The 12568-nt window shown below is 25.2% G+C and overlaps 1 protein-coding gene across 1 annotated transcript; it reads left to right on the plus strand.

Moving 5' to 3' along the window:
- Positions 1-3839: 3839 nt before the first annotated feature.
- On the plus strand, positions 3840-11734 carry LOC148233126 (ejaculatory bulb-specific protein 3-like). The gene is made up of 4 exons (XM_088190702.1): positions 3840-3879; positions 11182-11376; positions 11436-11562; positions 11650-11734. Exons 1-4 carry the CDS (start codon positions 3840-3842, stop codon positions 11732-11734), a joined length of 447 nt encoding a protein of 148 aa, XP_088046828.1.
- The last annotated feature ends 834 nt before the right edge of the window (positions 11735-12568 follow it).

The following is a 12568-nucleotide window of genomic DNA, read 5'->3' on the forward strand; positions in this document are numbered from 1 at the left end:
ATAGCGGTTAAATTAGTTTAAAAAATCTTTGAGAAAAAGTATTGCGGTAGAAAAATTATTTGATAAATATTATATAGAAAAACATATTTTTTAAATGTCATATAGAGTGAAATCTCAGTATAACGAAGCTCACGGGACCGAAGAAAAAATTTTGTTATACTGAAAATTTGTTATATTGAATGTAAGGAAAATGATATTTTTATTTTATATTTAATTACCATATTACTACAGCATAAAAATAACCTCTTACAGGATTGCCATATTGTTTTATGTCTATTTTTAAGGATACTGTAATGAACACAATATAAATTTGTTAAAAAAATGTTTTATATTAAATGCTTTGTATGAATTTTTTTCGGGGACAAATCGAAAATTCGTTATACTGGGAATTTTGTTAATTTGGTATGAGTTACAAAATTAAATGTATTAATAATTTTCATAGCACTAAATTTAAAATGTACATAAAATAAAATAATTTACATCATTGTTTATAGATTAAAAGTCAACCATTGATTTTTATAGTTTTTATTATCCGTAAATATTTATTTTAAATGGCTTTTCCTTGTACAGACTAAACCAAATGAGTTTTTAGCACGAATTAGTAATAATAAAAGACAACATAGAAACAGGTCCTTATTTTAACGATGCTTTACAAATATGGCAATATTTGCAGTAGAAAAAAAGTAATGTAAAGAATTGTGAATACTACGAAATACTTATCTTCTTAATAATTTAGAAAGCAGAAGCGATTGTTTGTTCAAATATGATTGTATAAGTTTTCGAATTGTTATTTTTGAAGTGCATAAGGTTATATTATTTTATTTTAATTATATAATAAAACAATAAGCTATGAACTATTTCAAATGCTAAAAAATTAATGTATTTTTAAAATAATATATAATATAAGTGAATAATTTATTTATGACTATTATATACATTAATTTATAATGTCTTATTCACATAGAAATATTTATAAATGCATATAGAGTCAACATTTAAAGATAACATGGATAGATAAAACTAATTGGTATTTTAATATAAAAATATACACATAAGTAGAACCGTTTATTATTTACATATTAATCTTTACAGATAAACTACATGGAATAATTTTTTCTTAGTAATAGTGTATTTATTATGCATTTTGCATTAATATGGAGCAAATCACAGTTTGATTAAGTTTTTTATTTTGCTTGAAATATAGATTTAGACTATAAATTTTGCTTATTTTTATTTTCCACGTCCTCAAAACCGGTAATGTTTATATATATATGAAATAAATAGCATGTGAGAGAATCACAAATTCATACAGTTACTAAATAAATAAATTTTCTTTAACACAATGGTTTAACACCCTTGAACCAAAACATACGAGCCTTTAAATTTTCTCATTAAATTACAATCATGCACGTTACGTACCAGTGTTATTAAATTTATATTTGTTAGGTTGTAGTAAAAAAATATTTAATTTCGATATCATCTTCTACGGTACGTAATTGGTTGTTAATGCAATTTCTTTGGAATCGCACGTCAGTTCAAGATTAATTAATGCTAATTTTATAACCAATAAATTGCAAAAGGTGGACGGGGCCATTGTCGCAAATAATTAATATCGACGCCTGCAATAATATTCCTACTGAATCATTGTTGTGTAAATTGAGACCATGATTCGGTAAATACATATATATGTAGACAAATAAAATCATTATAAAAACAACACTGTTATTTTCAATAATAAAACTTTATTATTAAACTATATTTCTATAAAACATCTATACATAAGACAAACAAAATGCCAAACTTTGGGGAACGACGTTTTTTTATGTGATGTACAATTTAAATAAGTACCACTAAATATGAATCATAATTATACTTTTACGATATTTTACTAGATTAAGTAGTATGTTCATATACTATTAAACTATTGCCTAAATAATGGAAAACCACTATACTTATTTAGTTTCCCAAAAAAACATTAGTTTTATTTCTAAAGAAGAATATCATGACAAACACTATCGAAAGATTTATGAAGTCGGTATAAAATATTGGATTTTAATTTCTAGGGTTTTTGATATTAATGGCAATGGTAAAATGCAGACAAAAATCGTGTTGCTGATCTTCTAAAGCCTGCCGATAGTAATTATAAATTTGTAAAGAATTATGTATGTCGAAAGAAGTTGAAGAGAGTCTAAACTTGTATGAAAGACACACATGACATAATCTAAATATTTTTTATAATTTTTAGTAAAATTAGATTCACTGTAAATAAATTCATACTATATAATTTATTTTAATTTATGAAACTGCAAAGCTAAATAAAAAAATACATTTATGGGAGGAACATAATAACATATTCTTGTCGTAAATTTAATAGTTGGTTCTTGGGACAAGAAAGTTCAATTAGCATATTATTTGCTAGTAGTAGTTGTTCAATTTTAAGCAGTATATTTTTAACTTAATTTCTTTTAAAATGTCAGCTAACATATTCTTGCATTTACTCTTCATATTATATCAGCACGATAGACTAAGTCAGTGACTAATATCTACATAGAAGACATGAACTTGAATCCCATATGGATCTTAGTATTTTTAAATCTCTATCTTGTTTGAGAAATCAGAATTAGTAATTAATATATTATATAATCATAATTCTGATCGATCCAAAGAGATTAGGTTTTCCTAGATTTTCTTATTTGCATGTAGCAATATCGAGAAAAAATGTTAAAATAAAATCTTACTAGTCGTTTACAGTAGCATCCATTGATTGTAAGCTGTAATACTTATTTATATTTAATAAAATATATGTGAATAATTTACACATTTTGATTTCAGTCGAGTCTTAGTAGTTGTTGATTTTGTTTACCTCGTTGTAACGCATTGGGTTAACGTCTGTTATGCTGCAATGAAATATTTACAATAAATAAATGACTATCCGATTATATAAAACATTTAGCATATATATGTAAATTATTAGTAGTGTTAATTCAAATCAACATATTTTTTTCTACATTTACATTAAGGCATTTAGATCCTTAGTGGCGTTTGTATTATATTATTATTTTTTTATACAAAAATATAGCACTGTGTTGAGTCGGCCCTTAATATTCTTATTATTTCATCACAATTTTAAATGTAAAAAAAATATATTATTCAATCAACATTTCCGATATAGTATATTTTTCTATAATTAGGTGTAAACTATATTATTATTATTATTATAAGAAATAGGCATATCTATGTTATTTTTAATATGGTCAAATATGTCTAAGCTAAAATTTCAGGTAAAATCTGATATTTTGTGATGTTACAATTAAAAATGATTTGTTTATTTATTCATATTGTATGCACTCTTCTTAAAAAAATGTGGTTTTTTACTTGTACTCTAGATAAATTAAAACGCTTATATTTTACAGATTATTCAACTTCTTAAATACATTATGCCCATAAAGCTGTTTTACCAAACCGTTTCGTGTCACATTCAATTACAAAAGTAACTACCTTTGCACATGAATCGTTATTTTTTCCTGTTTTGTTTCGACGTACAGCGGCATAAAATAACATTTCTACAAAAGTTAATGAACAATAAAAGAAGCGCTTTGACTTTGAAATATTAATTGCCCGCTAGGAACGAAACAACGTGGGTTTTTCTTTGTGCAGTGATTGATGGTGATCCTTTTCATTACATCAAAAATAAAAAAATAAGAAAAAACACGTTTACAAATAATAAGACATTGACATTGTACGCAGATGTGTTCGTGTATACAAGCGTTGACAATTTTTTTCCGGACGGAAACGAATTTTAGATCACATGTTTAAAATTATTTTGTTATTATGGGGTCATGGCCAACGCTTCCTTTAGCATTTGTAAATATTATGAAGGTACGTATGATTAGCCAAAAAAATGTTATAGTCAAATATCATGATTGCAATTTTTGTTTAAAAGAATTAATGATGCTCAAAGGAAATCTAGGGTTATTAAGCGATTTGTGATGGTCTATGGGGAGGCGGAATAATTTTCGCCCTTTTAAGAGAATGGCATTTTGATTTGTTTATTTTGTTAAAATGTTTTTTCTCTTATAGAGAAAATAGGAGGGCGTGTCTTTTTTATTTTTTCAGTGTTAGTATTACTAGTAGTTAGATGCTGATACAATTCATAAGAGAGCTTCTAAGGTATGCAGAGCGCAACTGATCATACTTTTTCCTTCCAAATATATTTTATCTGTTTTTTTAAATTAATTAGTAAAGTTGGCTTACTCAACCGCAGCTGTCACTCGCGACAGCCCAAGTAGGAAGTTGGATTATTTTTTAATACGCACTTTAATACGCACAGTTTATTGAAGCTAAGTCCGACTATGTAAAGGTCGTAGTTGTTAATGGTCTGAAACGTAGTAACTGCAAATATCTTAATATATTTTATATTATTTGATATAATGAAAATGCGTTAAATACTGCCTATTTTTTGTCAAGGCAATTTTTGCACTTACTATTCATTTACACCGTGCAATATTATATATTATTATTATATAATATAATGTATTATTATATAATATACCACATACAAAGTTATGCATATTTTTCTTTTAATAAATTCAACAAACAAGAATTTTTATCACACTTTAATTTGATTGACATATTACAACGTTTTTTGCAATATTTTTAACACATAAATATATTGTATTTTGACTTTAAAAATAGCATACACTGAATTCATTTAAGGCCTTTTTTAGGATTATGAATTTAAAACAAAAAAAAAGTTGAATTTTTGTGATAAAAATTACTATAATATTTAGTATTTGTTGACAAAATTGTGATTTTTGTTATGTATATAATATAAATTTTGTTTAATTATGTTTATTAATAGTTCAAGATTTTTTTGTTACAATAAGTCTTATAATTTTTACTGCTACTTGTGATGCTAAGCTATTATTTTCATTTAGCGGACAATAAATTTGATTATATTTAATACAAAATTTACTTATGCTAGTGAAGTAATAGACAATTATAGTAGTTGATTCTATATCGGGGGTATTTAGCCCTTTCCGGCCATTGGGACCAAAGCATGATTTCTAGGCATTAAGTGGACCGAAGGATTTAAAAAATATATTTCTACAAAATATATACATACAAAATTCCAGTTGTTAAGAATTTTATTAATATATTTTGATAAAAGTTCAGAAAGACCAGATTGTTTACGTCTCTATTTGTAGCAATTCTAATTAATATCCATTCTGAGTCTACACCACAAACAAAAAATGTCAGTTGTGCTGTGTCAAAGATACCTGTGGATTAAAATGATTGTTTAAGTAAATAATATATTGTTAGTAATAGGTTTATTTTTATTACAAATATTTTTGAATGAGGAAATGAACTTAACAGATCGCAGGTAGAAAAAGCCTTAAAATAATATAATTTTATTACCAAAAACATGATATTTGTAGAGGATTTCAACCACTTGCACAATTTATTCAGAGGTCATTCTAACGAGCATTTAAACAAACTAAAAGAGAAATCAACCCCCTCATGGAATATTCGCCAAACGATACAGGTGAAATATCATGACCAAATCACTGAAAATATTGCATGGACCATCATTATTTATGCTTGTAGATATACATGCCACGTCTTAAAATATCAGTCGTAGTAATATTGATGATAACTGGCGTCGCTATAAAGTAGACGAAATATTAATAATATTTTTGCATTATTAAAAAAACATTTGGATTACATATATTTTTAAAGACAGTTATTAAACGATTGTTAAAATGAATGGCATTCTCTGATTAGATAGTGACTTTGAATGGCTGAAAAACGGAAAATTCCCAAGAACGATTCAATACATCTAATTAAAAATCGGTTATCACGCTATTGGAAATCTTTTGATAATTATATTTTACCAATTTAATGAAAATCAAGTTATTACTAATTATTTAAGTTAATGTTCAAGTGTGTTTATCTATCTTGACACCTGAGATGAAGTGACCTCTATGCAGTTTTTTATTTGTCGATACAGTGTCAGGGCTACCAACATTAAAACGTCACACGCGTCTACCCTTCACGGCGAATTTAACAGCTACGCACAATTGAACAGTCGAGTCATTGTTGACCACATAAATACATTAAAAAACAATTTGGTTTAGATTTTCGACCACAATTACTCTTCTGGGAATCGATATAATTCAACTACAAACGCAATATAATATAAAAACAGGAGTGGTAATGAAATAAAAAAGGGCATTCGCAATTATTGTATTGGCTACGACAACAACAACAATCTTGCATTTTATTTTTAAATAAAAAATAAAACAATTTGAGTTAAACTATTTTATCATATAAGGTATAGAGCTGTTTGAAATCCTAGTTTGGAATTCTAGTAAAGAAAACTACTCCTTGTTGTTGGTGAAAAGTCAAAGAAAAATCTTTTTTATACAAACAAGAAATAAAAGGAGCGGAACATTGCCTTCAAAAGCACACACTTTCTAAGAAGTACTTCGATAATAAACATTATTATTCAAAGGGACAGATTATATTTTTTTGACGCGGCTCCGTTAATGTTAAAATTTGTTTGCAAATTATTGTTGACTTAATTGCTTTTTGGACCTTTAAAAATATTAGAGATGAGATGAAATATTCAACGTAAATAAATAGCAGAAAATTTAGGTATTCGATCTGAATTTTCAAATCGACGAAAAAGGAAGAAGTAAAGAAATAACGAAGAATCAATAATAGCACTAGTTGAATTATATAAATTTAATGTTTGTATAGATTATATTTTGGGTAATTTGACAACTGGACTTAATGCAGCAAAATAAATAATTAATGCATTCAGTTTCATGTGGTTACTTCCAACTTAAATGTCATCGGAAAAAAGATAAAAAACTAACAAACAAATATAACGATGATCTTGTTGAGCTGTTATCCTAAGAAATACTAAATTTAAAATCAATATATGATGCAAAAATTGTTTTTTTTTGCCTGTATTTAATTAATGTTATGAATTAATATTTGTCGTAATTCTGCACTATCATATGTAGTGTTTGTATTAATTTATTTATGTAATTGGTTGTTGTTTTTATATTATTTGTTTAATTTATTTTTACATTTAATTTCTGTTTATTAATAATATAATTAATATTTCTACCCATAAATATATAATTCAAAATATATTTTTAATGCACACGTTCTTTTAACCCTTTCAATGCTATAGACATTAGTTGACATGAACATAATATGTTCCACCAGTGCTATGGACGTCTAAAAAATGTTATGTGCAGTAAATAAATTTACTATATGGCAACAATGAGCAGCAAATAAAACACGACTAATAATCAAGTAAATACTATGAATAGATATTTTTAATAATTTTTGATGACTAATTGTAATATTTCGCACAAAATATAATTTCAGAAAATATGTCGCAGCGGTGGCTATTTTTATATTGATTTGTAGCATAGAAAGGGTCAATATTTTTTATTTCAGAAATTTTATTACGATGTTCAAATATACTTAAAATTCCATTTTTGTCATGAGGCCCGGAAACATCGTTTTCCCAGGGCCCGAGCTCGCTCTCGGTGGCCCTGCTGGTAAATTCTTATAAAAGAAATATAAGCTCTTTGTTATGATAACAATGGTTATCGGAAAATTACAATATTTCTTACAATTGATCAGTCAATTATTCACAGTTCAAAGATTTGCTTAGTTAAAGCGTTAACGTTATCAATGACAGTGATGCCATTGACGAAGGCGGAAAGTCCTCGCATGAAAATTATCCACCATAAAACGCATTCATTCTTCCTATTTTGTGTAACTACCATTCTCCGTGCATTTTTATTATCCTTTACCATATATTGTGATCTAATTTTCATTACGATTTTAGAACAATACCGTAGATATTGCGCTTATTGGATTGTAAAACCCCTTCACCTTGAAGTGTGTAATTGATCGCAAGTAATGTTGGTTTCTCAATAAAAATGCATTGTTTTTATCAAACGAAGGTCCGAATGTCACAACAATTATGAGGCGTAATGATTTTTTCTAATTAAAACCACGTCTGACAAATCACACATAAGTTATTTTAATGTTTATTAAACTATATAACTATACCACACGCATATATTATATTAATACGTAGAGAAACGCTTATTATTAATAATGATAATATAATAACCGAATATAAATTGTTTATTTTCTAGTTCATTCTGAATAACATACCTGTTATATCATTTTACACGAATCCTTTATTTGGTTTCAATAAAATAAAAAAATAAAATTAGATTTGTCTGTAAATGGAAAATATGAAAAAAAACGATTGACCCTAATTTAAAAAGTACGATATAGACTAAAAAAAAATGTAACAAATGTTTTTATAGTTCTTGTACTATAAAATATAATACTGAAGAAAAGATTTTGTAGCTTTAACTTTATTTTATAATAAAAAATTAAATCGATTAATAATTAAATAACATCTAAGTAAATGCATGAGCAATATTATTGTTTCTAAAAACTTAATTAAAAAATAATTTATAAATTTTATAATTAAACGTTAGAATAAATATTTAATATTTAATAGTAATATTAAAAGCTCTGAATTTATATTATATGTTTATTTGTAGTATTTCTTGTAGTTTAAATCTTCTTAGTTTCTGTAAATATTAAAAAATATTTTAGTATGTTAAAATACTCTTAACTTATAAGACTATTTATATATATAATAAAAAAGATAACAAATATTTATAATAAAATAGACAAGCTTCAAACCAATACATAAAGAAAATCAGCAATAAATATATTTTATCAACAATATAAGATCATTTATATTTATTTCTACATATAAAATTATATAATTTTATATGTAAGTGCTTACCTTGAATTATACGACAAAATGGATAATATTCTTAATTTACATAATGCTTTATATTATATAAAAAATAGGTTTCTTTGAAAGATGTTTTCAAGCAAACTATAATATAAAATGTTGTTTTAAAAATGTATATGAAATAAAATGTAGTTTTTACAGTAAAAATCTAACCATAATCCCCAGACGTAGATATTAGTCACTCATGATAAGACGTTTTAAAAATAGCTATTGTACTTAGTAAATATGCTCTGACGAAAATAAGAATACATTAATTTAATTCAGCGCCTGAAGATGCTCGACACTCTCTAAATTTGTCAAAACTAAAAATTTTACCTAAATAAAAAATAAAAGAGAACAAATTTAATGAGAATTTAATCAAATTTAGTTATCAATAAAAGAGGTTATACAAAATCCAATTTAAGCAAATTAAAAAACAAATAAAAAATCATACATATTAATAAAAAATCTAGAGATAATGCATTTGCTGTTTTTTCTGCAACGAAAAAAAGGAAGAATATCCAAGTTCAAGTCAAAAACGATGTAGCTAAAAAAAATCTGCATCGGTAGAGATAAGTCTCTGTCAATATGACGACCCCAATTTCGAAGATTAAAACGTCGGCAAAAAAGTTGAAAGAAATAAAATTAATGATACGCAAGTCATTCCATCTTCCAGAGCTCATGGTAGCATAAGATTAATAATGCCAGACGTAAATAAGCATTAGATATGATAAATTATTTAAATTACAGTCCCTCATTATCATATAAACATAATACTCATACCTAAAAGGTATGTTTTTTCGCTAAATTATGAACTTTAGATTGTAAGCTGTTAGTTGGGAGTCCTGCATGATAGTTTTCACAGGCCATTCCTCTTCATTCTATTAAAAAAATTGTGGCTAATAAATGTACGCTGACGAAACAGCCGTCATAACCAGTTCCTACAGATTTTTAATAAATAGAAAATAAAAATGAAATAAACTATGGAGAAATATGCTTTACAACTTGCAGACAACCACTGCTTCTACATTTTAAGATTAAACAAAGAAACTGCATTAAATTTTGTACGTGGACTCTATATTTACTGAACATACTGCAGACTTTGAAAGGGCTTGTTGTCATTGCAACCATACAACCAATATTTAACAAAAGATGCACATTAACAATAAAAAATATCACTATATAATCAGTTTTTTAGGCTGCTTTCTTGGGGTGGAGTAACACCAGTAATTCACTATTTTCTAACCCTTAAGTCGTTAAAATTAAAGCGTTAAGAAAAAATTAACATTCTTTTCTATATTAATACCAGTAATTAAAGAACACTGATCTAATCATATTAAAAATACTATACAATTTTTACACTCCCAATTTAACATTTTACAAATTAAATTCAATACTTGAAAATGTATTTTTTAATTATTTTTTATGATTTCATAAGAAAATAAAAGACAGCTTTTTGAATACACATACATACTCTAATTTTTCTAGCACTCTAAGTGAGCATGTTACTACTATTATTACTGCAAATTATTATATTTATTATATGAATATGTATATGAAATACTATAATATGATACATATAATTCGTAAATTTATTTGTTATTTTTAATTTATTAGGTTAACTATAAAAATGTATGTTTAAACAATGGCAAGTTATGTAGTAATATTATGAAAACGTTACAAATATAAATATTTTTTAAGTAATATTAAATAATTATTCAATGTAAAATACTGTTGTTACATATAAAAAAATCTTAAAAATGGATTTATATTTCATGTAATTTAAAATTAAATTTAAGGAATTAATTTAATACAGAAAAAGTAACGTGTCGTTATCTAACAACAATAATATACACTTTCTTGATCTTAAGGACGTTCATGTTGCCTTAACTAATACTTATTTATACATATTTCAATTCCAGAATCAATACAAAAAAACATATTTTATTTTTCTAATTTTTAACCATAAAATTACACATCATTTTAAAGTACGCATTTTCCTTTTAGTCCTTTTTTCAAGAATAACTTTAAAACATATCTTATATCTATATATCTTTAAAAAGACTATTGCTTATATAAAAATACCTGAAAGATTATTTTGAAATAGCTTAATGGTAAAATTGATATAATGTATTTAATAAGCAGCTTTTTATATATAAAGTCATCGTTTCCAATTCACGTCAGTTGTAAAGTACTAGTTGCTCAAAGGATAAGGTATACATATATTTTTACATTTGTGACTATACATTATGTAAATATTACAAGAAAATTTATTTTTAGTTATCAGTAACATTTAATTATGAAGGGAACAATTTTTATATTTTGCTTAGTATTGTCTCTTTTTATTTGCGTAAAATCTACTGAACATCCTAATAATGGAGATGGAAATATTGATGCGACTTATACCACAAAATATGATAATGTTGATATAAATGAAATATTGACCAACGATCGCTTAATGATAAACTACTTGAATTGTCTTTTGGACAGAGGAAGATGTACACAAGATGCTGAGGAACTTAAAGGTATTATTAAATTAATAAATTTAAATAATTTATTATTAATCATATAATATTTTATTTAGAAACGTTACCAGACGCCATTGAGAACGATTGCAGTAGGTGTAACGAAATACAGAGAGAAAAATCTATAAAATTTATATGTTATCTAATACGTAACAGAGAAGATTGGTGGAAAGAGTTGGAAAAGAAGTAAGTTGGAAAATATTAATTTTAAATAAAATAAACAAAGGTTTAATACTTTGATGATTTAAGTAATTGCTTCTATAAAATTTGCAGATATGACCCTAAAGGATCATATAAAGTAAATGTGAATTGTCCTTGCGAAGATGAAGAATGTGAAAAAAGAAACAACCCAAACTAGTTATAATAATGATTACATTAAGGGACATCTATGGGTGAAACGGATATTTATTATATTATATAAAAATATATAATTTTAATCAATAGAAATAAACAATAGCAGAAGCATTATTATATATTTTTATTTATTATTCATTAGACACTTATATAATTTAATTTAACCTTAATTTTCTAATTAACGATACAAGAAATACTAATTTAATTATTTCATCTGAAAAAATATTGCTTTGTATGAACCTTTGTTTTAATATTATTTTTTGTATAGGAAATGATACATATTTAAAATTATAATTTGATTTATCATACTGCAAGTAAAATTCGTTAGAAATACATTTTTTTTGATTAGGAAAAAATTAACCCGGAAATACTTCGAAATTTGCGGTTTTTATTATGTGTATCATATAGCTCTCTATTTTAATTCAAATTTTGTAACAGTAATCTATGAATTTCATATTCTATAATACATATGTGAATTATTTTAGAAATATATGTGGTATAGATTGAGTACTAAAATGAATACTATATTGTACTTTAATTGCATTTTTCCTATAAGTTTAAATATGTTATAACAAACTATGTAGGCAATTCAAAAAGTATGCTAACATTTATTAGATATATTATTGATTTTAACATGAATTTTAGTTAGAAATTACAGAAAGCAAAATATTTTCCCCATATCTTATATGCTTATTTTTATTATTTTTTATTACAAATCTGACTATCTTGAAAGATTTCTTCAATAAGTTATGATGGCCATTATACAAACAATAATTATAAAATTAAATATTAAAAAAAACAGTCGTGGTGCACATGTAAAATATAATATAAAATCGAA

Source organism: Plectrocnemia conspersa, unplaced genomic scaffold (genome assembly GCF_051122295.1).
Source record: "Plectrocnemia conspersa isolate PC_06_02 unplaced genomic scaffold, ASM5112229v1 ptg000008l, whole genome shotgun sequence".
NCBI classification, from domain to species: domain Eukaryota; kingdom Metazoa; phylum Arthropoda; class Insecta; order Trichoptera; family Polycentropodidae; genus Plectrocnemia; species Plectrocnemia conspersa.

Bases quoted from the DNA above. Each gene is read 5' to 3' on its own strand.
- LOC148233126 (XM_088190702.1), top strand. From the start codon at position 3,840: ATGGCCAACGCTTCCTTTAGCATTTGTAAATATTATGAAG. The intron at 11,377-11,435 runs GTATTATTAAAT...TATTTTATTTAG, and splicing joins AGATGCTGAGGAACTTAAAG to AAACGTTACCAGACGCCATT. The intron at 11,563-11,649 runs GTAAGTTGGAAA...TAAAATTTGCAG, and splicing joins TGGAAAGAGTTGGAAAAGAA to ATATGACCCTAAAGGATCAT.